Source organism: Protomyctophum bolini, assembly GCF_963924005.1.
Source record: "Protomyctophum bolini genome assembly, chromosome: 12".
Taxonomy (NCBI): domain Eukaryota; kingdom Metazoa; phylum Chordata; class Actinopteri; order Myctophiformes; family Myctophidae; genus Protomyctophum; species Protomyctophum bolini.
The window spans coordinates 5,337,654-5,363,762 of NC_137873.1; the positions used below are offsets into that span (position 1 = coordinate 5,337,654).

General features: G+C 42.3%; 1 protein-coding gene across 1 annotated transcript; it reads right to left on the minus strand.

Moving 5' to 3' along the window:
* Positions 1-1,462: 1,462 nt before the first annotated feature.
* Positions 1,463-23,374, minus strand: mfsd14a2 (major facilitator superfamily domain containing 14A2). The gene is made up of 12 exons (XM_080779223.1): positions 23,120-23,374; positions 18,628-18,723; positions 15,411-15,473; positions 14,730-14,857; positions 13,290-13,404; positions 12,970-13,188; positions 12,260-12,373; positions 10,673-10,744; positions 8,942-9,054; positions 6,262-6,359; positions 5,081-5,238; positions 1,463-4,464 (listed from the first exon to the last, which is right to left on the minus strand). The coding sequence occupies exons 1-12, from the start codon at positions 23,201-23,203 to the stop codon at positions 4,252-4,254; spliced, it is 1,473 nt and encodes a 490-aa protein (XP_080635349.1). The 5' UTR covers positions 23,204-23,374; the 3' UTR covers positions 1,463-4,251.
* Between the last annotated feature and the right edge of the window lie 2,735 nt (positions 23,375-26,109).

Sequence of the window (26,109 nt, forward strand, 5' to 3'; positions counted from 1 at the left end):
TTACAGACTTGTGTACCTACTGTATCTATGACCCTAATGAAGCAAATGCTACAAAAAGCTCTCTCTGCATCGCACTACATTCCATTTCGGTCTCTAGAGAGTCACATGGCCTTTTTCATCGTTGACACGAGTACAGGCAAAAAGCATTGTGTGTGTGTGTGTGTGTGTGTTTGTGTGCGTGCGCTCGCATGTGTGTGGGGGGGTTCTCTTTGACCTCACTTCACTGATCTGAGCTCCCACTTTCTCTACAGCCCCAAGCTGTGTAGAACCTGTTAAAACAGGCCCATCCTTTCACTGCCAGGGAACCGTCAAACTAATCTCAGTGTGTGTGCCCCTATTCATGAAAATCTGGAAACTGTGCATTATTTTCTTAATTTGTTGTGCAGAAATGGGCATCGACAGCTAAAATATTATCTCACTCAAGAGTAAACGGAAAACAAAACTTCTCCCTGAAGAACAAAGCACCCTGAGGTGGGCATCCTGCACACACCATAGGAGGAGGAGGAGGCATTGCGTCAGTGATTATCTATTGCTTAATAAGAGACCCCATTTTGCTGACGATGAGTCTATCATAACTTCTCTCAAGACATATTCAGCAAAGCTGGTTAGAAAACAATGGACATGGATTAAGGTCTACTATCCTTTGGTCGCTCTTTAAGACCTGCTGCTCTAATTGAAGAGTGCTTACTGGTACTTCGATTTACAGGAGCTTTGATTGACAGTAGCCTAACAATGATTTGCCAAGTTCATCCTCCTAATGTTGGACAAATGGGAATCATAAGGTCAATAGAACCTGGAAGCCAAATGCTAATTTAGCATTTGGCTAAATGCTAATTTAGCATCAAGCATGCCCTTGAGTTTACAAAAAAGTGAAAACTGGAAAATTCATCAAGTAACTTATGCTGCATTCACATTCACAAACTACTGGTGACAAAAGCCACAAGCTGCCAAGCTTGGCCAGTCGAAATGTTGCTCAAATCACACTGGGTAAATGAAAAGGTTAGGTTTAAGTAGCAAAGGGAACTGGTTAACAGCAAGAATAACTCACAAGAGTAACTCACATGTGCTCTGTCAAGAGTTTAGTATCAATTTATTGGATCCTCCTTGATATCGAGTACACGTCAGGTCATCTTAATGTACTGTGACATGCTTTAAGAGTACTGTATATAGTAAAGCACTTGTTGGGGATTTCAACCAAACATTACTACTGCCTCCATGTGGCTATTATAGGTTGTTTGGAATTTCCCACTGCATAAAACCAATGAGCTCTACTCATGGGAACAAAAATCTAACATTACTTCAGAAGTTTTGCTGGATCTACATTTTTGTTGGTTACTTGCCGAGTTTGTTTTCCTGAGACACACCCTTGGTCTTGGAACAAACATTAAAGAGAGCGAGAGAGAGCGAAATGAAGAAACATGTGGCGCCCACACCCAAACGCACAGACACAAATTCAAACAGCTCAATGTACAATAAACCTTTAATAAATAGTTTGTCATTAGTTTCCCATATTTACATAATATCCACCATTTACTCATGTTGCCATATTCACTTCTTGGCTAATTTTAGGCACACAGAGAGGGGCTCAGGCCACAAACCACATTGTACTAAAAATATGAGTGGCGAGCAGGTTAAGTCTTGAGAAATATTTAATTGCACCATACAACCAAACAGACCTATAAGTGGCCATCTCCTTGAGCAATACATATATACATTTTCTGAATGTACAGGTGATTTTGTACATTACAGTCATCTGCTTGGGAACCTGTGTGTGTGCACACAGGGCTGGTGCAGAATCTTACCAATTTGTTTATCTGAATGCATGGGTTTGCTTATGTGTTGGTCCAATATATGCGTAAATACAAAAAGACTGAGAACATAAGTCAAAGTCAATGTTGGCCTCATTATCTAATGTCAATCCCTCCAAAATGATAAAAATGCTATGGCAGGCATTGTGTGGTTTATAGCATTGTATGTTTCCTACATATGTCAGCATGTACAGCTTGAAACATTCAATGATACCCGTTATGAAAAGGAAAACATCATGAAATTGTAACACTGAAATGCCGGTGTAAATTACTGGAAACAAAAGATTGGAAATCTGATAATCCCCCCCAAAATAGCCACAATGTTGAAAATAATCCTACAAATGAATGGAAGTTAAAAAGCAATTTAAAAAAAAAAAAAAAAAAAGAAATAAATGTGTTCAAACTTCAAAGTAATTAAGACAGGAGAAACTGACCAAAGAAACACAAATAAATCCAAAGCAGCTTCACAAGCACCAACACTCACAAAAACAAATGTATGAAAAAGCAAACCAAAATAAAATTTGGCACAAAATAATGAGTGAAAAATACATTGCAGTTTAGATAGACATTATACAGCATGAAACCCCACTATTAGCTAATTCACGCCAGGGTGTGATTTGGTTATTTCAATGCACTTGAGGCATTTACAAAAAAATCAATCACTCAAAATTACAACAGCAAAAATATTCCGGTAGCTACAGTATTTTAAAATGTTCTGCCATCACGGATTGACATTGCGTCGGAAATGTCAAGCTGACCAATAGTAATCACTTACAAGGGAGCCTAAATGTCAAGGGATTCAGGGAAATCCATTTTTACTGTCGGCCCAAATACCATGTGCAGCGTTTGCTTTAATCATACCACATCACGTTTATTACCGTTTAGATTTTGTACTGAAGCAGCACACGATATCGAATGATATTTTTCCAAAGACACTGTATTCAAAGTCAGTGCCAAAATTGATAAACTATAGCTTAAGGGTTTTCCAGAAACTTTAACAAGAAACAAAAACTACAGTATGATTCTGCCAGCCTTTGTTTAAACTTAGAAATGTCATAAAAAACAGACTAATATGAAGGGGGAAATTGAATCAAATGTATGTTGATGCTCCGATGGGAGCAATAGCAAAGGATTACATGGCCCACTCAGACCTCAGTCTTCATACAGGTTGCATAATATCAATATATATATATATCAATATCAATATATATATCAATCAATATATATTTGAAGTCACTTCAAGGCAACATTTGTTTTTCGAATACAAATTTGAATCACAACTAGCCTTCAGTCTGAACAGAGGAAAAATATACAACCCAAACTGTACTGCTAACCTTAAGAATGGCAGGTAAACATTGAAAACGGTCGCGGCTAAATATAAAGTGGTCTCTCTCTCTCTCTCTCTCTCTCTCTGGAACACTTCTCGGTCCGTTGGAAGTGCGTTATCTGTCAAAATCTGTGGTCTTTAGAATTGTTCAAGTAGACTAAATTCCCTCCATTAAAAAAGAAAAGGAGGTCTTTGTTTCAGAACTGGCTCAACTAAACCAATTCTAGATATAGAAGAGCCTCTCCAACACGGACTTGAGGAGGCCGTTCTTGTAGGCATACAGTTGTTTTTCCCCCTCCGTTGGTACGCTGCAAGCGAAGACCTGCGGTTCCCCTTCTCGAACACTTAAGCCTAATTTATACTCGTGGCATGTCGCTTGAAAAGCAGGTTATTCAAGCGAGTGCCGGTGCAGCACGACGGAGTATAAGTGAGGCTTCATACAAAGCCTTAGTCACAACGACAAGCATCACAACAGAAGTTAGCTTGAGGAATGGGCCATTAGACACATGCTCGACTGTTGGCTACACTCTCGTTGGACAAACAAGGACATGATCGTCACTTAACGGGCTACGGAGGAGTACGAAGACTCACACAGGGATTTTAGTAACAATTATGATAACATCACCCACACACACTCTAGCAAGTCACTTTTATCGGTGTGCTTCATTGTTGTGTGTTTCTGCACAGGAGCCGAGAAGCTGTTTAATGCTCCACCCTGTTGCCGCCTCATAGAAACGGAGGGTGAGAGTCCAGCACAGTCAAAGTAACTCCTCTCTCACACACTCTCCCTCACACAAACACACACACACACACACAAACACACACACACAAACACACACACACCCTTCCCACAGCAGTCCCAAATAAACTCGTCAAACTAGCCCCCTCCTCCCCAAAGGGCCATAACAAAGTTTTCACACCACCCTGCTTTAAAATTGGGCTGCACAAGGAAAAGACGGCCAACATGTTGTGCTGTGGACATCTCACATCCACACAGGGGCCACGTGGTGTGCCTGAGGCATGAGTGTGCATATGTGGTATTATGTGTGCATCTGTCCAATGCTCTGAGGTGTGTGTGAGGTGAGTGGGTGGCCCGCCCCCCCACCGAGGCTGGGGTTATACACTGCTGTCCTCCAGTAGTGGCTCCTTGCCTTCGGCCCCGCTGCCTTGAGGACTGTGGGAGTGGGTCTGTGCTCCGTTACTGTGCTTCTTGTAGGCTCCAGGCCGCGCACCGGGCCCCGTGTGCTCTGGGATGAACAGGGCCACCAGCAGGGACAGCAGCACTGAGCACGCTCCGAACAGAAATGGGGGGCCAGGAATGATGGAACTCTGGAAGTGGATGAAAAGTTCATAGTGGTGTCATGGTAGTAGTAAGTAGCCTTGCCGAGCCATGAGGCCCATAGGGCAGGAGCCTATCTCCTGTTTCTGTAGCGTGAGACAGCTTGATGTACAAGGACACCCCCTGGACATGACGGAAGTATGTCGCAGGGACTTACCCCCAATACCCTTGAGTGTCAAGCAGGGAGGCACTGGGTCCCATTTTTAGAGTCTTTGGTATGACCCGGCCGGGGATTGAACCCCGACCTCCCAGTCTCAGGGCGGACACTCTAACCACAAGGCCACTGAGCTGGTTGTGTCATGGTAGTACTGTATGTCTATTCGGTTCAGTCAGAGTAGAGTAAAGGGTTTCTGGAAGAATGCAACTTTACTTGATATGTGTGCATTATAATGTCAAGATTAGAAAAGACAATAATTCCCCAAAATGTCACTTGCATTTTATGTGCAACTCGAAACAATATAATTTCTTGTTGCTTAGTGTTGTCACTAATAGAGTGCGCGCGTGATTAATGATTACTGAATCTAATGAAAGAGAACTACACATACAATATCAGCACCAGTTCTATAAACTGAATCGGTGAAGAATCATCGTTTTCTCTGTGCTCACCTCGTCGGTGGGGTTGGCCATGTTGGCTTTGCCACCTTTTTCGGAGCCGTCCGTGTCAGTCAGCTCGACATGGAACAGGTAGAAGACGAAGCCGTACAGTGCCGGACCCAAGCCGTTACACAGCCCCCGGATCCCCGTTATCATGCCCTGAACCACACCTGCAGAGAGAACATAATTATAAGAGACATGCAAACAGCCTTGTCAGATCACAGGTGCTGCTGGATAATATTAAAGGGACATTTCACCCTTTTTGCAACAAAAAAAAAGTTAATGATGTTTAGAAGATTTAGAACACTTTCCTGGGGGTCTTTGTGTGTAATTTGTGGTTTTAGATATTTTAGATTTTTAGCAGTGAGCCCAGTGTCTCTGATGTCATGGACACTGGGCTCACTTACTTCCTGGACTACAATTCCCACAATGCTTTGGTGCACTGCTCCTCCTAGGGGGAGGGCGGTCTTACTGAGACAACATGTAGTCCAAGGACTATTTAAAGGGGACAGGAAGTGAAGACCGTACGGTGGACTCCATGCTCCCTGGAAGGAAAGAAACGTGCGCAGTTGAGACCAGGAAGTTGTACATGACAAATCATAGATATGGCACAAATGGCCCAGCAGACGGCGTGATGCCACTGAAAGGAGAGATGCTTGTACATACAGTATGTCACGTCCGACCAACATTACTGTCTGTGTGACTTACTTATCCACTTGCTGTTAAAACGTTAATGTAAAAGGTAAAATGCAATGACACGACACGTCACGGCATCACCCCGTCTGCTGGGCCAATTTGTGCCATATCTATGACTTGTCATGTACAACTTCCTGGTCTCAACTGCGCATGTTTCTTTCCTTCCAGGGAGCAACATGGAGTCCACCGTACGGTCTTCGCTTCCCGTCCTTTTTAAATAGTCCTTGATGTAGTCCAGGAAGTAAGTGAGCCCAGTGTCCATGACATCAGAGACACTGGGCTTTATAGAGAATTGAGATTGGCGAGTGTGATGGTACTACTGATGGGTGAGTGTGTCTACAGGGTACACACACATTATTTCCAATTAAATTTCAAAACCTTTCCAGGAAATGACCGTGGAGAAACCCTGTGTCTAAGGCTCTAGTCAGACACCGAACAGGTTTGTCTTTTCAATCCAGGGCTGAGAAGCCTGAGATACACGTGGCTGAGGAGCTCACCCTGCTGGTCTGGGTCGGCATTGCGGGACACGATGGCGCTGATGGCTGGGAAGGTGATGCTGGACATGGCCGCTACTGATCCGGCCGCCCATATCATCCTGTACAAACAATACTCAGTCAGAACATACAGTAAGAGCTTTGCATACAGATGTGCAACAATAGCAGCATGCTTACTGAGGTAATGAGGTTATTGGTGTTTTTCCATATGAAGCACCATAAATAAACCGGTCTTAAAATAACACAGTCACAGAAGCGCAATGTAGGCTTCTATCCTGATTATTGAACAAGTCCGGAAAGAACTCCAATATCATGGTTCACAATTCACATCTATGGAACTTATCTAGTTAAGAGCTGCTTTCTCTCACCTGTTGACTGACTAACACCTGCCACTGACAAATGAACGCTTCCTGAGACATGATACTGAAACTAAGGGCATTGGGCAGCTGGGTTGATTCCTTCCCGCAGGCTATAGCTGATGTTTTACCAAAGAATGTTATGAAATTTCAAGGCATTTAATTAAAAACTAACTGATTGCAATTTTCCCCAAGAAAATTACATTGCAACATTAGCATTGTGTAACACTGTAGTTGATAATTGTTTTCATATAGACTTTACATTTGTCATTGGCAGTGCTTTTCATTTGGATTTTCTGCCCTCTGGTGGTTAGTTAGGGCAGTACATTAACAATTTGATGAGGTATTGAGGGCGAGAGAGAGGTTGTGTGTGTGCTAGTGATCTACCGATATGGTCTTTAGGCCGATTACCGATTAGTAGAGACTGTGGAGATCAAAAGAGCCCGATAGCCGATATTATGAGCAAACATATACTGTAGCAGCATATTCAACATGGTACTGTATGAAGTGCAGGCTGTGTTTACAGTAGGGCTGACGCCCCAAAAATCGAATATTCAAAGCTTTGTTCGAACATTTAAAAAAGAAAATTAATCTGGGAAAAGACTATTTATTTTTTCAATATTTATCAAAATAGGTGATCTACAAGCCCACAATGCATTGCAGCATAACACGTTGAGAGCTTGTAGATCTGCTCAAACTCCCCAAAGCCATGTGACCTTGTTGTTTTTACTCCCACCACTGACATTTGCCACTTTCAAGATCACTGGCGCCACCATTGTAACCACTGGCCACTGTTTTGCATGTAGAATTTGTATTTTATAACAATAAAAGGCAATATGTCTCAAAACACTGGCTTACAGTTAAATTATTGGCAACTAAATATGAATTAGAAATTAAGACAAACACTGACAATGCACACACACACACACACACACACACACACACACACACACACACACACACACACACACTTTTCAATGAGAGTGGCTGTTGCACCATGTTTGTGATTATTATATTTTTGCACCAATACAGATATTAATACAAATTATGAATATCGAAGCCGATAATCGTCCGTTGCCGATAATCGGTCGATCCCTTGTGCGCGTTTAAAGTTCTCTTAAAAAGAAGTGGAGGATGATTTCAGTGCTGGAGCCAGTAATTGTTTCCAAATTATATTCTTATACTGTTGTGTTGCGGTTTGTATTGTTGTTGCGTCTCCTGAGCTCACATCAAAAAAATTCCAATCAAATCTCATTGAAATGGCAATGTTGAATCTTCAATGTATCAAAAGTAGAATGTTCAAAGAATTTTTATATATTATTCTGCTAATGCATGTAATTAGCAAAAGAAAAACATGTTTTAGGTTCATTTTTCTTCATTGGCCGCTTTCTTTAGTTTTAGCGATTTTAGCTATTTTTTTACAGGGGGGGCGGGGGCATTCGAACATTTACTATAGTCCTACTAGACCCCAGGAAATTACATCTGGCCACAAAAGATCACAGGATCTAAAACTGACATGTTGAGCCTACAATATTGTATGGCAGCCCCCTATAGTACCCCCCTTCACATTCAGTAGATCCTGTGATCTTTTGTGGCCAGATGTAATTTCCTGGGGTCTAGTAGGACTATAGTATAGGACTATAGTCCTACTAGAGGACTAATAAACAGGAGGCTGTTGATTTGTATATAGCCTATATTAATGTGTACAGTTATGCACTTGCTGACACGCTGATTTGTGACTTCCAATTATCGTTCCAATAAAGTGGATTCAGTTCTAAAAGGAGCCGGCTAAACAGAATGTATGTACAATTGTACATCACTTTTTCAGTGGAGATTGGATTTGCAACATCACTTATTATTCTTGATACCACATAATGTAATATACCGGTAATTTTTTTTAAAGGAGAAATAAGTAACTATTAAGCAACGTATTAATCTTCCTGAATAACCTGCCCAACACCGCCTGTGAGACACCACTGGATGAATACATTTTCACTTGAGCTTTATTTCTGTGTATCAAATAAATGGTTGCACTCACTCAGTCAACGCTAAATTCATCTCTGTAAATGCAGCACAATCTCCTCAATGTATATTTTACTTACAAGGGTGTAACAATCCAATTCCAAACGATACAGGGAACGTTTCTATTGAGTGTTGCTTTCAATACACAGGTTTATCCAGTGGCATAAGTCCAATGTTGTGAGTGTTACTGGAAATGCAGAATATTTCAAGTACTGAGGGCAATTGTGCAGCAGTGACTGACCATTAATGACTGTAGAGGAAGGTGTGTGTATATGTAAGAATAAGAAGCAGTGTTTGTTACTGACCAGGGCTGGGAGCCAAACCCATACCAGGCCAGCTGAAGGATCTGGAAGCCAAGGCCAAGTAGGATAGTGTTCTTATTCCCTATGGAACGCATCAAGATCCCCAGAACAACCGTCTGAAAGAACAAAACACAATTTCCATGGTTACCACTTGGGTTTTCTTCAAATAGTAAGAAGCCAGCAATGCAGAGGGAAATCACTGTTCACAAGCGCTAGAAGCAATGTGTTAATGCACATTCCCTGGCAGCATTGAGAGCAAACTAACTATATGCCGTAAAAAGAGATTCTGCATGCATAGATCGTTAAAAACGTACATTCTCCTATGGCTGAAAAAAGCACAAGATGGGGTAATGTTAATGATGTTATCTTGATGACGTGGGTCTTGCCCACGTGAAGTTCAGCAGGGTGATGGATGTGAGATTATGAAATCACAAAATTTGATTTCAAAATGTGAGTCACAAAATGTTAGATGCGGAGTGGTCTCTCGAGCCACTGGCGCCAGACTGTTGACTCACACAAATTTAAAATGCTTACTGGCTTTAGAGACCAGAAACAGTGGGATGAACAGTACAGTACATACAGTACAGACAGATGAGACGAACACTCTTCTAGACAACTCACCCCTTAGCACCACGCTATTACAATGTCACAAGAACAATGGTGGCTTCTTAACGGTGAGCCATCTAGATAGAAGAAGGTTCCTCTCTGTCTGTCTATGACTGGACCTAATCTTGGATCTCATAATTTATTTATTTAAGAATTGTTTAGTTACAACCAAAATATAGTTAGCTACTACGCATCTACAGTAAATAGTCAATGATTTACATTTCACACGCTGGCTATTGGACATAAAATGTTAACTCCATAAATATTTCTTTGAGGGGATTTATAGCAAAACAATTACAGCTCCAAGCAGTCAAGAATGATGCATGGTTTCAGCATATAATAAGTACTTGAGCCACGCTATAATATCCCTTTTTGCTGACACTTCAGAAGCACAGGATTAATTATTATGACGTAATGAACAGACTAGGAATTGTCAAACAATTGTCACCTCGTAGCTCTTACTACAGAGGAAATATTTTTCCGTGTTCCAAACACAAATGTGCTCTACATAGACCTTTTTAATCCCCGTGGAAATGCAGCTTCAGCTTCACCCAGGTGATGGCTGCTTAGTCAACCCTATAGAATGCTCGTGGACAGTGACACCTCAACACATTATTATATCTGCGGCTGGGAATAGAGGGCATGCGTGTGACATCATCATCATACCCGGACGTTATATGCGGGAACGCCTAGAGTGGCAAAAAAAACTACTTTCTGGCCTGGCCGGCCCATACATCCAAACAGAAAAGTCATTTCTGACTGCATTAAACCATGTTAAACGACATTAAACGCACTTTGCCACTCGATTTGCTATTCACTTTGCTATTCACTTCATGCATGCGTACTGAACCTGGGACCTTCCGCTTGCTATGCGGCCTTTGTGGCAGCCCTTCTATGCAAGGAAAGAGGGGTTGAGTGGGCTGATAATGATATCGTTCAGCCCTAGCACACGCTCTCCTGTGAGTGTATAGGGTGTGTGATGGGGTGGTGTCACGTACATACACGAAAACACTACTATACGGTAACGTGTGCAAAGCCATTGTGCGGTATATTTTTCTGACATTTAGTCTCAGCAGTCTACAGAACACATTGCTGGTGAGAGGCAAAGGAAGTGGTCTGTTCTCATACCTGTGCCACTATGGAGAGCAGTCCCACCACTGCGATAAATGCAGCCACCGTCTCCGATGTGAAGTGTATGACCTGAAGGTGAGAGAAAGCACATTCATACCACGCAGGTTAGGACACGGCCACCTTGCAACAGCAACAGGCACATATCTCAAGCAGAATATAATCTCCCATAATGCAAGCACATTCCTAAAAACACGAGAGGTGTGTCATTGGTGTCGTTTGAGTGTTTGTAGCTCTCTGCTTTCTTACAACATCCTTGAAGAAAAACAAAAAAACATGTTGTATCCAGGTCAAGTACACTCACCCCCTCCCTTTATCCGCTTTCATACGGTAGTAGGGCAAAGGTGTTGTGAAGCGAGTTTATTCATGACAACAAATGAGGAGCGAGGGATAGACAACAAAGTACTTGGGATAAAGAGAGCAGGTGGGCGTGGTAGGAAATGCTATATCCCCAATGCTTCAATCATAAGTACAAAATTATGCAGCAGGGAATTATGTGGCTGTGTGTTTGTGTGTCAGGCGTTTGTGTGTCAGACCTGTCCAACTAGTTTTGACATAGTTACACATGGAAAAGGCCGTGTTTACACAAATGCAACAACCCTGAACATCCAGGCAGTTTGGACGAGCAGGAGACAGAGTATGTCAGTTAATTCTGAGGCAGCCACCTCCCTCTAGACGACAGAACCCGGGGATTAGCATCTGAAGCAGGTTATTTTCCGGACGCTGCAGTTTGAAATGCATTTGGCTTTTTCCTGCTGTGAAAATGTGTATTATTCTTTTTTTGCTGATCCACCCATTTAAATTGTTCTACTTATTCACGTTCTGAAATACAAGACCTGCTGATCCAATCTCGTAATAGGGTACGGGGTACGGGGGAAAAGTGTGTGGTCGGCAACTTTTCGTGCCTGGTGGTGTACAGAAATCAGTTTTTTTTCAGCAGCTATTTCTGCAAACAAAGATGGCAGAGCCCAGGGCCCATCACGTCAAGCTATACACCTATCAATCCCTCGTGATAATTATTCTTAGAAATTCAGCACAGCATCCAGAAACATAATTAAGAATCGTTCTTGTATCGTAGTAGCACCAGGTATGACATGTGGTGACTGAAAACACATATTGTTGCTGTTGACAAACAATCCATTACAGTCAACAGCAAAATGGGTCTTTCCGAAAGAGATAAATACAGCGATAGCCAAGTATGGAGCCACAAACAAACATATAGAAACGGTCTTAAACCATTTTGAGCGGAAACCCCTTTTGGTGTTATTATTATGCTAGCTCTTTTTGAAGAATCGTGAAAAGTGACATGAAAGTGTTTGAGAACGACTGACATAGAAAAACATAGCTTTTTCAAGAAAACAGTCAAGATTTAGAAGACATTTGCAGAATCGTTCCCAGGTCAAAATGGGTTAACACAACCCAAGTAAAAAATGTAAAAACAGTAGATGAAATATGAAGGCAGGCCACACAACAAAAACAGCGTCTGACTCAAGAGTTTGCCCTTTATTGTCGACAGCCGTCAACATAGCCTTTGTGATGGAGGGTGAAGAGACTGCGTGTGGGCGGCAAGGAGGAAGGCAACGTTACCTGTCTGAGATAGAGGAAGAAGCTGGAGTACTGGCCTGCCTCTGGGAGGTAGGAGAGGAACACTGTGATACAGATGAGGAGCACAGTAGAGTCCTGGCCCACCTTACGCAGAGACTGAAACACAAACAAACCGACACAGGACAGCACAGACACGACTTTAGCCACTGGTTGATGTCTTTCAGTGTGAAACAGCATTAATTACTTTGGCATGCTAAAGTAGTGCAAATGTAAAAGAGGCCATTATTGATTGCCTCACAAAGAAACGTCATAAAATCCCTCCAGCTAGACAGAGTATCCTAGAGATATTAGATGATGGTGCTGTGCAATTTGGTAATGGCACAAACAACACTGGCCTCACATATATTTAACTATATGGAGCCAAATATGCTTTAAAGTAAAAGTAATTAAAAGCGACAACTACACCATAAAGTCTACATTTGAACAATGTCACATTTCTATTGATTCATTATGCTGTCAAATTAAGTGGTTTGCATAAGTGGTTTGCATAGCCATCATTATTTTATATCAAGACATTTTCTGTACATGTCCTGTCCTCTGCAAGTGATTTTCATAAATAAGTGATTTGCATATAAATTACACTATAAGATGGGTCATCAATGTTTAATTTATACCAAGACATTCTAGTACATTCCCTGCCCGTGGCAAGTGATTTTCAGATACTCTAAATGTATTGTAGAAGAGCTGCTCACAGCGAAGGGGTCAGCCTGCTCCCAGGAGATGGGCGCTCCCCAGGAGGCGGGCCTCATCTTCTCGGGGAGTGACTCCGGCACAGCGACCAGGATGAAGCAGATGTCCAGCAGGGCGATGATTGTGGCCAGGATCACCACCAGGGTGTCGCCGTACGTTGCCGACAGGTAGGCGCCGATGGCCGGGCTGGTCACCAGACTAGCCGCGAAGGTAGCAGACACCTGGATGCCGGGGACAAACAAAAACAAACGATGGAAATGTTCTGTCAAACATTCAGCTGGAGACAATGATAGCCATATCTCTGATGGCAGCTCGTTCTTACCAGACCATACGCTGTGCTCCTCTCATGCTCCTGCGTGATGTCGGCCACGTAGGCAAAGATCACAGAGAAGGTGACGGCGAAGACACCGGACATGGAGATGACTGCAAAGTACCACCTGGAGGACAAAAGGAAAGTCAGACTTCACGACAGTAACACTGCTAGCAAAGGAAACACTACGTGACCTAATCAGAGTAGCGATACAGGATCTTGTACAAACAGCCCTAGCTGCAGTATAGTATGACTACTGTGCTTTTATAGCAGCTGCTAATTGCATTCTCTCTCTTCTTAAATCAGGGGTATTCAATTAAATTAGCCAATTTTAAAAAATGTATATTGAGGCCGGGGGTCAAAGGACTATCAACAAAACCTTTACAAAATGTGAAAAACCAGTACAGTTTAGGTTAACCATACCTAAACTGTACTGGTTAAATGGTTAGGTGAATGCTGTGGGAGTTTCATTTCAAAACATCTTCACAGCACTATATAACACCATATTTTGCAATAAATCCATGATCTGAACGAATATTTTTGCAGGAATCAAAAAACCTATACCAGACAGAGTGTTTGGATTACTCATCAAGGATTACATTTACCGACATTTGGTCAAATATTATGGAATCTAGACAGCTGCTTCAAGCCAGTGCACAAAAGTAGGTCAAATCACTTCAATTGCACGCGTGTCACTCCTCCAGCACACGTCGCAACTGAACACCTCCGGACCACAAACCGTTCAACCACAAAATGACAGTTGAACGGCGCAAAGGATGTTCAGCCAAACAGTTGACTTTGCATTCTCCATGTTCTCACAGACCTCAAGCGCTGGATGATTTCTTCAAATGGCCGATTTACATAACAGGGGGGGGGGGGCACTGGGCAGTACGATATACAGTAACCTGGTTTATAGAGGTGTATATATTGGATGTGATTTCTCACAACCTTTCTAGTACCCACAAACCTTGCTTTTATTATTGTATTTTCACTGACAGGCTGTAGCTTACACTGAATTGGCACGCAGCAGCTGCAGGTGACCAGCAGCACTGCGCAAATTAGTGTGACCGGCCCCTCAAATCACCCTTGTTATAACTTCATTGGCATGTATTTGCTTAGATTTCTTGTTAAAAACCATGTTCAACGACAGAAATATGGGTGCAACATATAATATAAAAACAAACCATCCTTTTTTTTTATAAACACATTGGAATTATATAATTGTCCTGCGTGCCACCAGTTGAATAACTATGCCTTAAATGTTCCTTGAGTGAAGGAGTTATGTTCTAGAGATGATAGAACCACAGAAAAGGACCACACTGAACCTAACCATAGATGAGCTTAATCCCTCCCGTGTGTGACTTTAGTTGAGTGCAGCTGATGTGGTGAATGGTGTTTTGTGTGTGTGTGTGTGTGTGTGTGTGTGTGTGTGTGTGGGTGTGGGGGGCTCACCATGGGCTGATCTTCATCAGTGGGATGGGTGCACATGTGAAGAACACCGTTAGCAGCAGGAAGGACTTGCGTCCCCATACATCTGACAATGCTCCAATCAGAGGAGCACTGAGAAATGATAATAGGCCCTGAGGGAGGGAGAGAGAGAGAGAGAGAGAGAGAGAGAGAGACAGAGGCAGATGCAGGGTGAGCGCCACAAAGTGTTTTAGAGGGAAACAATTATAGTCACATGGAAAGAGTGGGAGAGAGAATACGGAATGTGTGTGAGAGACAAAGAGAAGACCATGGAGAAAGGGAGCTAAACCGAATTTATACTTTGTCACGTGATGGTTACGCTCACAGAAAATAACAATGCTAACAATGTGATGCACTGATGTGTCGTTAGCTTCAGTTCTTCAAAAGGAAGAAGTGGACAGAGCACTGTAAATAGATAACTTGAGAGTTAATTAACTACATACGGAATGTATAGTTTCACCAGGCTGTAAACCTTAAGGCTAACTTATGTCGACTCACTGAGAAATGGTTTCCACACCCTAGCTAAATTACAGTTGTGAAACTCAGGGAAAACAAAACTAACTGAGGAGAGGAGGATGTCACACCACAAGATCTACCGAGTTCCGAGTTCACAACCATCCAACATAGGAGACCACATGGGTTGTGTGTTACAGCATTATCGCTTACCTTGACTCCGTGAATGAGCCCATTCATCAGGAATGTGTGCTGGGGGAACGTTTGGTGCAAAGTCTGGGGAACAAAAAAACGCCAGTTAACGCCACATCATGAAGGCATTTGTGTCCTTACACAGGCCACAACACCTGTCCCACAATGACCTACAGCAGGATAATTTCACTCTGCAACGTTGATAAAGGCAGCCGGACGGCCACAGCCGGACCGCCTGCCAAGTCTGACCACAATGTACACAAATCTACCCGTGTTGCGGCTGAGATTACATTTTACAGCAATTTTGCAAAACAATATATAAATATGGTTTACACACTACATATTTCAGAGAACTTACTTGCTGAGAACAGATCATATTACTGTATTGATACTATTCTGCAGTTCTCTATGTGGCTTTATATTAAAAAAGACAAAATTCTATTCTACACTATACGTGTAACCACGTTTTTTTAATTGGTTCATTGGCAGGACTTGAGTGCGAAGGTCAATGTTAAAATTTGAGGGTGCGAGTGGGTGAGGCTTCAGTCTTCATTCACTATCATGGTTACATTTTTATCTAATGATTCAATGGACTTTCTCCAAAACTTGTAAATACCGCCACACTCAGGCACACATACAGAGTCAGACCTCTTAAAGACAGACATATAGCCCACCCTTCCCCCTCAGTTGCCAGGCCACTGAGGCCAGGTCATCAATTTGTTCAAGAAATGTCCAAAATCAATCACTGGTACTCCTTTATCCTCTCCGTGCCCTGTTCTGCTATAGATGGTTACAATTAATCCGTTCCTATATACCACTGCTGGGACTCTGCCCAGACAGTTATGCCACTTTACCAGGGGTGTGTCTTGGAGAGCACTGGGTCAGCAGCTCAATGAAGAACAACAACAATACACATTAAAATAGCATTGGAAGTTTGACGTGAAAGATATCCACCATCCTGTGGTCTTTTAGGATGTTGTCTGTTCAGTCTCTCTCTGTGACCTGCTCATTTCCCCCCCGATAGCTTCTATGAAAGCCATGGAGGAGAACATCCTTCACACTCATGACCTTTCATAATCACTCACAGGCAGCTGATTGCACTCAAGAGTGGAAAATTACCAACAGCAGCCAATGCGGATAAATGTTTGTCTTTCCCCATGAGCCACCGGGACAGATAAGCAACTTGTAGGCTGTTTAGTCTAAAATGTTGCTGTCCAGTCAAATGGAACAAATGAAAGGTTGGTTGTTTTAAAGTTCAGAACGCAGGACATTCATATGCATAAATCAATTTGCTGTTCAGTTCAAAGTCTGAGGTATGAGCGTGCAGAGATGTCATTGACACCGGTGTAGGAATATAAACCTCTTGCTCAATATCCCACCAAACGCATTTGAACCACAAACAGGTGGTACGGCGGCTTTCATAACACTACACAGAGGAAATCAAGGCTGGATCATTACAGCAGGCTCTGCATTGGTCCTTACGCAGGACACTCATTTCAAATCACACTGGGTGAAGTGAAAAGTGTCAACAAATGCCCTAAAATCTAAATGTTAAACAATCTGGGTTGTTTTGGGTTTGTGCAATAAGCTGGCTAGTGACTCCTCTGTGTCGTGGGATTCTGATACCCACTATTCAGATTGCGAATGTGGTAGGATATTGTGCTGGATACCAATGAAGTGTCCGACTTATTGGGAGCAGTGAAGCACTCCGGCGCTAGCCGCCTGTAGCCAGCCTTCATCTGCCTTTGCAATGCATTGCCCCAGGCAGATTAATTCTGGCCCCTCAATTGTGGGAGGACTTCACGACCGAAGTGGTGACGAGCCAACCAGATTCGTCTAGAACCAGGCTATAACCAACAAGGCCCAGGGCCCAGTATGCAAATATAGGGCGGGACATTGCAGAAAAAAACAGAGAGGGACGAGACTAATACACAAGGCTACTCTGTCGCTCTCCGATTAGCCGAAATGCAAATCCCGCCTTCGTCGCCCTTGGATTTAAAAAGGCAGCAAGCCTTAGCAATTAACACAAAACCACTGCACACATACACCACTACTAAAACTATAAATAGGCTGCACAATGTGATGTGGCTCACAGATGTTAATTTGCTTATGATAAAGAGCTCCATCCAAAGTAACAGTGTTGGTATACTTGAGATTAACATTACATTTAGCCGATGGTGATGATATCAAGTGCAAAATACATATGAAAATAAGCTTGAATTATTAGATTGCCAAACCACAACCAACAGATATGGGATAGAAGCCTGACGGGCTTCATGCAATTCAAGAATGACAATGTAACAGCAGGCACAAATCGTGCAGAGAGTGAACGAGAAGTGTCTGACTGTGATGTCTCTCCAACATGCTGAATCTACTGTACTTCTTTCCCCTGTCCTGTAATCCACTGTTTATTGATAGTTATACACTAGCCATTAACAGTGGACCTTATTTTTATTTCATTTCATGTATTGATGTTTGTCCCTTTACCTGGGCACTTGGATGCGAGTGCACTCCCCTTTCCCTTATCTTATATTATATTAGTAATACTAAGGGGAGAAAAACAGAAACCCAGTAAATACACACATCTGTGTCAACCATTTGCCCAAAACAATAACTGCTGCGAGGTGAGTGTGTTCAGTCGTTGCCTAGCATACATCTGTGCCGTGGTCTGACCAACAAACGACTGACCTCCCTCTTTCTCTCTACCCGATAAGCCTCTCAACAAAGAGCCAGTGGTCAGACAATGTGCCGTTTGATGCCCTTTCATATTTCTTAGTCCATTATTGTTGGGGAAAAGGACTGCCACTATATATACACACACGCACACATACAATAATTCACAAACAAAACACGTGTGTCATGCAGGCCCTATGCCATTTGATTAGTGATTAAATTATTCATGGAGGGTGGCGGGTCTTTTTCGTGTCAATGGAAAGTTTGGGAAATGCCACTTTCTGGGCAAGCTCACAGTAAAGTCGTAAAGAACAGGTGAGTGGGTGCCTGAATACAGAATAAATGTGATGTCATTGTCACTCACTACTAGTAAACCACTGACGCCCAATTTTATACAATGTAGTATGGTGAAAATAGCTAATCTACAAGCTAACGTTTCGCAACTTGACACACTTTGAACATGTAGATCTGCTGTTTTCACTATTTTTTTGTAAACTTTCGGTCTATAATGACATTATAGGGCGGTCAGGTGCCAGGAATTGTGTTTGTGTTTGACGTGGCTTACCGCGAGCATGGGGGTAGTGAGGAGACCCCACGCAAAGAACTCCAGGAAAATAACCACCACAGCATGGTAAACGCTGGGCTCACCGATTCCCTGAGGCTGAAGGGACAAGAGACATAGAGTAGAGAGAGAGAGAGAGAGAGAGAGAAGAAAGAGACACAAAGAGAATGGTTAGCTGAGAGGCTATGGAGATGACATTCGATCACATGGTGAACTAGAATCAATTTCACAAACAGCATGCATCTAATAACATTTACATTACAATAGCCACCCCAACATCATGGTCTGCTGTCTAAATTAGAGACAAAGAAAATTAAGATACAAAGACTAAGGGCCGATTCATACTCCTATTTTACCGCTGTTTCGGTGCTGTAGTGCCGTTCGGCTCGTCAGAAATTCTCAGTATCACCGAAGAGACGACTTTAGGACGGTACCCGCCCCCCCGAACCTCAAATGACGTGACACATTGTAGGCTCTACAGAGCCGAACCGACTTTTATTCGGTTCTAAAATAGGAGTATGAATCGGCCCTTAATCTCAGAACTTTTGTACTAGTGTGATGGATGTTTGGTGTTTTTATTAATTGCAGTCAATGTTGCAGACCCAGCAAAAAAGTTTATATTTTTTTATTTTTAAGATTAGTTTTTTGGGGCTTTGTATGCCTTTAATTGATAGGGAACAGTAGTCAGACAGGAAAGGGGGAGAGAGATGGGGACTGACTCGCGGCAAAGGCCGTCGGGCTCGGGAGTCGAACCCGCGGCACGCCGTCCAGCTGGTATGGTTTAGGTGCCCAGACGGTTAAGCTAACCGTCCGAGCCAAGTATTTCATTTTAATCTTAACAAGACAATGATCCAAACAGTGACCAATAATTTATTATAATTTAACTGTTAAATTTAACATGCTGTACTTGGACTGTATGCCAATCAAAAATGTACGTTATTGGGAAATACACGTTTTAAAATAGTTAGGTTGTCTGGGCTTTGGTGTCTATAGATAGATACTGTACAACAGCTTAGTAACTATTCCACCTATATAGGCTTAAACCTATTATAATGACTACAACCCAATCAACCCTTTGCCAGCTTTCTGATTGGTCCCTGATTGACTAAACAGCAGGCTTTCCTCGCCTTGTTCTGCCCTGGTTCCGCCTCCTTTCTGTTGCTTATGTTGAGTTTGCTAAAAACTAGTAGAAAAATATCCTGTTTTTGGAGAGAGAGAGAAAAAAAAACTATGCTCAAACCATGCTGCACCCAAATTGTTCCTTTTCACTGAGAGTTTAAAGTTTAAATTAAGAATTGAATAAATAAAACATCAATGCAAGGCAACAGAAGAACACACGTTTTCAAATCACAGTGGACACAGGATTTTTGTCAAGCCAAGCAACAGCAACCAATGGGTGTGACCACGGGTGGGACTTGAGAGGGTCAATTCGTTTTTCTCCCCATCTTAATTATGAACCCAGTGACCCAGTCCCCCAAGATAGATAGTCAATTCACTCACTTTTTTCTGCACAATAAAATCCATACAAGTCAATACAATCCAATGTCCATACAAATCTATAAAGGTAAGATGATAGATAGGATAGTGTGATTGGGGGCGACGAGCAAAGCCATGGCAGAAGCCAATGCAAGGTGAAAAACGGATCGAGTGTAAAATAGGCTTGTAAAATGGTTTGTCACTTCCCTATTTGGTGTGTTTCAAATGTATCAGTGTGCGAGTGTGACGGATGGGGAAACGGCTACCAATGGAGTTCCCCATAGCAAATCACATTGGGCCTCCCTTATAGCAACACTGTGCTTCCAAGATGAACAAGGAAGAGGAAATAATCAATCCACAGGGGCCTCTCCATGATGCCTTTGTTTTGCTATGAAGATGGCTGCATTGTTATGGTAGCAAATCTAGCAATAAACATCATTGTGTCCTCCAGCAAAACCGGTGACTGAGAACACGGAAGTAGGCTGCTTATGATGACCCATCTGTTCTATAGAGCACTGAAGTCTGACATCAATATTGCTAGAGGATGCTAAGTCCACGGGTTTGTGTACTTTTTTATTTGCTTTGTAATCCCCATAATGGGGATCTTAGATCGCCTCATATAAGAACTGTGTTTGAAAAATAAACAAATCATCCCACCGGTTTCACTCATATGGATATGAAGAATCAACTGACTGGGAGAAAACGATAATGTTACTGCTGCCGAATTAGTTACATTTTCGCTAGAAACAGACTGTATCAAATATGACAATATGTCAACGATACAGACACCTCCCCGACAATATTGCCGAGACAGTTTGTTTATTTTTGGACCACAATTCTTATACGAGACAATTTTAAGATGACCCCATGTTCTTCTGCGAACCCCTTGGAACCAGGGGATGAGCGAGTGACGTCAGGACTTCTTCAGCGCTATATTCCTTTACATCTATAATTATGTCAGCGATTATTATGTCCCACGTGCGTGTTTTGGTTCCGTTACACAGTACCTGCTTCACCAAAGAAATACAGAACAATGAGGAACTCACCAACCAACAATTGTGTTGCAATTTTCTTTATAAAGAAATATTAATTAATTGATTTGTTTTAGAGTATGCTAAATTAACTCAACTGCTGTCTGAAAATGACATTGGATAATCTAAAAAGCAGTGGGTGGATGGTATTAAAGGCTAAACTTAAGTCTCTCTGGCTCCCCAAACTGGAATCTACTATCTAGCAAGGATACTCTCTCAAACTGATATCTGGTAGCAGGGCTATCTCATTCAAACTAGTTTAGGTAGGAGTCGTAGGACTGGTATTTGGCTGCCCTAACTCAGGGATTATATATGACCACAGGAAAGCAACAACACCAATGTTAAATAGAGGCCTTGTCTGAAATGATCACATCAGCAGGTGTTTACTGTTTAATTATATTTACAGGCACAAAGACTGTCATCAGTGTTTGTATTGCTGTACAACACCTTTCGAGTAAAAAATTGGGCACATTTGGTTACAAATACATTGGTCATATATTCATGTCAATTTCCAGCGCCTGAATTCATAACATATTTGACATAACTTGACTACCAGCGCCTTACATAACTAGCACAATTGCGTTCATAGTAAACATGCTTCAACTGATAGACAGACCTAACTGCTAACAATAGGCTTTCTATATATCCCCTAATCATTTCCTGAAGAATTGGAACTACTTTCCGATGTGATTTTGAGAGAACATCATGACGGATGCAATTCAATCTGAACACTAGACCAGCAAACTGAGGTAGAGCATTTGTTGATTTATTCAACGTTATTTACATGGCGTGTTGACTTGAAGGTTTCATCGCGTCCAACTTTTAAACTATTTCACTTACAACAAGAGACGAATGAAAACTTTTACATACTAGGATAGTCAAAGTTAGATGATAAATCTACTATTTACATAATGATTAGATATACTAGTTCTATGTGGACGCGGCGGCAGTCCTAATTTGCTAGATGGATAAAACAAAACATTTCAATAAACACATTTGAAGTGGTGTTGAACACCAACGGATAAGATAAAGGGAGTAGCAGTGCTTGTTAGTATCCAACGTTAGGTTATTTGCATTTTGTCCTCCAGGAAATTGTTTTTATGTTAATGTTAATATGAGCTCGCTAACGTTGCCTGGACTGAGCTGACGTGTAAACGGATAGGCCGCTAACGATGGCTACAGCCTAGGACGAGGACACAAAGGATACTATAGTGACAAAAAAGGAAGTGTGTTGAAACGAACACGACCACCTTCAAGACTACTAATCGTTGGGTGTATATTGATCACCCTGCACTCTCTCTACATCGAGTGACCTGTGTATATAAATTGATTTATTTGATATCCTGACTTTCAATTGTACATACATTTTGTTTTGATTGCATTGTTCCGCTTTTGCTATGGCAATGTACACGTCTGTTTTCTCATGCCAATAAAGCCATTTGAATTGAATTGTGCACTGTATGTTGTAATAGTCTATGGTTGTAATCCGTTCGTTACAACTTCTACTCTAACGAAAAATTTAGAAAATAGCAGATATCAGCACAGCATCTACTACAAGGCAAGCTCACATGTCTCCGCTTGTAAATCTGCTATTTTCATAGCTATAGTTCATTTATAATTCAATCGTTAACGAATAACGAATGGGTCACGCGACTACGTATAAAGTGACACAATGCAACAGCCCCACGAATACTACTACTACTAATAATAATAAAAGGAGTAGGAAGCACTTCCGCTAGATGTGACATCACTGTCGCAACCTGGGAATCTTTGTAGGCTAAAGCTAGCTTCTTTAGCTCCAGATATGTGGTCACTGAACCACCCAGCTAACAAGTCAATACGATCCGTTCTGGAAAACAAACCGCGGGCAAGTGTCAAGACACTGGTCAGACGTTCGGAAAAGAAAGCACGTCAACTGTGTCAAACACAAAGCCAAACAACGGAGTGTACTGGCAATGCTAGCGAAGATAAATAAATATTTAACTCACACTGGCTCCATCTTTTATGATAATTTTCTTTGCAAGAAGAATGCTGCGGTTCAGCCTCTTCTTCTTCTTCTTCTCCCCCGTCATTGTTAACTTATGTCCATGCTTGGTGTCACAGAGGCATCGTTGTGTTCGCCCAGAATATGTTGTTGTTGTCTTCGGGTTGTGTGTGTGTCGCCACCTCGTTATTCAGGTCCAGCTAGCCTAGCAGCGAGCCGAGCTAGTACTACTAGCAATGATGATCACAGATCTACCCCCATCCATCCCACCCCACCTCACTCTGTGACCCATCTTCCTGAACAGCGTGTGCTAATCCCGCCCCTCCGGCAGCACATCGCTTCCTTACTGGTTAGACTGGGGTCCATTTGCTTTGCAGGTTGCAGATCCGGTCTGGGTCTAGAGCGGATATGGAAACGGTGTCTAAAGAAAGTGCAGTAGTCTAACATGTTCGTTAGAGCCATAGGATGTTGCTTCATGTACGTGCAAATGACCGGACACAGTTAGGTGGGATCTACACACACCGGATCAGAGCGGCAGTTGCAAATAGAGACCACGCAAGGTGGAAGTGCAGTGATTGGACAGTACGAGTAGGCGGAAGTAGAAACGGTGGGTGTGATTGGCATAGCACAATGTTTGTATTAGTGATGCCCTAATGTTATTGGTGGCCATCATCGCGGGTTCAGTTCAGTGGAACAAAGAGGAAGCTCCTTGTATGGAGCACAGCACACAGTTGTGTTTACAGTAAATGTGTGTTCAGTTACCTTCTGCCTGCAGGTCTTGATATTGTAATGCAAATCTCATGGTATTGTAAAGTGTTTGCAAAATGGTCATGATAAACTTTATGTAAACGAATAACAGAATTTCACAGATATGATGTAGGAGTGAGTCTGACAACACCTGTATTGTTAAATTCTGAGACAACACAGCTATTGTCGGTCTGATTGAGGATGATGAGATAAGCTATCGAAGAACAGTGGACAAGTTTTCCGGTTGGTGCAGGAGTAACTTCTTTCAGCTGAATATAAAAGGAGGTCATAAAGGAGGTCATATTTTACCTTAGGACTGGTGCTCATGCACACCAGGAAATAGTCATTGGTGGGGATGGGGTAGTGATTGTGGAGGAATACAAGTACTTGGGTACAACGATTGATTCCAACTTCCAAGCTGACATGGAATTCCAACACTCATTCCATCTATATTAAGAAAGGTCAGCAGAGGCTGACTTTTTCATCGATCCTTTGTGGAGAGTGCATTGACATTTTGTTTTGTTTCATGGTATGGCTCATTATCATTGGTTAATAAGAACAAACTCCATAAAATCATCAACGTGCGAAATAGCTGGGGTACGATTTGAAAGTATGACCTCAATGTATGAGACCCGGGTACTTAGGAAGGGGAAAGCTATTACTAGGGCCTTGGAATCCACATGAAAGAAATTGCATTCTGAGAAGGAAGACATGGCAGTGTATCCAAAGCCGTGCATATTATCCCAAGCCGTGCATATCCACGACTTCCCAAACCGTGCATCGGTGCATGCCTTATATTCCCACTATAGGCTGAGGAAGAAATGCCACTTGACAGTTTTCAAATCAGCCTCATGGTGGCGCTACAACAGGCCAAGTTGTGTCTCTCACACACACACACACACACACACACACACACACACACACACACACACGAATACCATCTTTTACCATCAGGCCTTCCCTGCAGGCTAGGGCCTCAAGATCGTTTGTTCCCATAAGTAGGCCTATAGGACTTATGAACAAGCAGGCCCCATCTCAGTTCCGTGCATAAAGTGTGATGTGATGCCTCTTGGAAATATGACTGGTTGCCTTCTGTTGGCATTGTTTCTTTATTGTCTATGTACTGTGTGATCTTTTTGTTTGCATATGTTTTATACATATCCTGATGACTGCTGTGCACAAAACAAATTTCCGAAAGGACAAATAAAGTATCTGTCTATCGATATATCAGAAACGTATGGCAATAATGATAAGTCAGGGGAAATACAATATTCAATGAATGGCTTAGGGTTGACGACAGAGTACAGCATCTTGCAATGGGTCTGGTCCTCAAGAGTCTAAATATTTCCTTAATGTCAACGAAGTCCACACCCACAATAGGTCCGGGTACTAACGTATAACCTTTTTCCCTTTTTTATTTTTAAACCTAAAATGAAACAACAGAACACAGGCCTGTTATTCTGAATGTCTGTAAACATTGGAAATCAGCACCTGTTTGGTCAGGGTAAATCCGTGTACCTTTCATTTCGTTTAACTTTGTTTAATACTTTCACTTTACTATGAAAACCTGCAAAACCCGTTAGTTCGTCCGTCAGTCACGCCTCGCGACACGTTCCATATATGGCCAATACAGAATTCATTCCATAGGTTTATCTGACCTCATCAAACCCTATACACTCAAGACACGCTCAATATATGGCCAGTACAGAATTCATTCCATATGTTGATCTGAACCCCCATGCCAAAGAGCCAGTGCTCACCCAGCAGTCTGCCGTCACCCAGGCGGATGCGTGCATGCAACCTCGCCCTCAGGGCATCAGGTTGGATGTGGGCTGTCAATGGTTGGTGTTGCAACTGTATATTTAACATAAAACATGGCGTAAAACAGACACTATGCCCATTTGCTCAGACACTATGACGTACAATTCTCCATTCATTATCAGTGGGTATTTAATGTAATAATAGCTGAATGTAGGAGGAGCTAGTGCCCCTCAATAAACAAACACAAGGGCATGGGAGCTTATGTCACAGGGGTTTGGCCCTCTGATGCCGGGAACTAGAACATCCTCAAAGCAGCCCAAACGGCAGTCTTTATATAAAAGGTCATGACCTGATGAAGATCAAATAGATCGAAACGTTGTCAGAATTTTCAATAAATAACGTCTTTCTTGTACCTGTGGTGTGCGGGCTCCATCCAATATCTACTGAAGTTTCTTTAGCCCAGCACCCAGCCTGTCGATGTGCGTA

What these genes read in the sequence shown, in the direction of transcription:
- mfsd14a2 (XM_080779223.1), bottom strand. Translation starts at nt 23,203, where the DNA reads ATGACGGGGGAGAAGAAGAAGAAGAAGAGGCTGAACCGCAGCATTCTT. An exon ending in TGCCGACCCAGACCAGCAGG is followed by an intron (nt 5,239 to 6,261) that starts GTGAGCTCCTCA and finishes TTCTCTCTGCAG; the next exon opens with GTGTGGTTCAGGGCATGATA. An exon ending in TGGCCAACCCCACCGACGAG is followed by an intron (nt 4,465 to 5,080) that starts GTGAGCACAGAG and finishes ATCCACTTCCAG; the next exon opens with AGTTCCATCATTCCTGGCCC.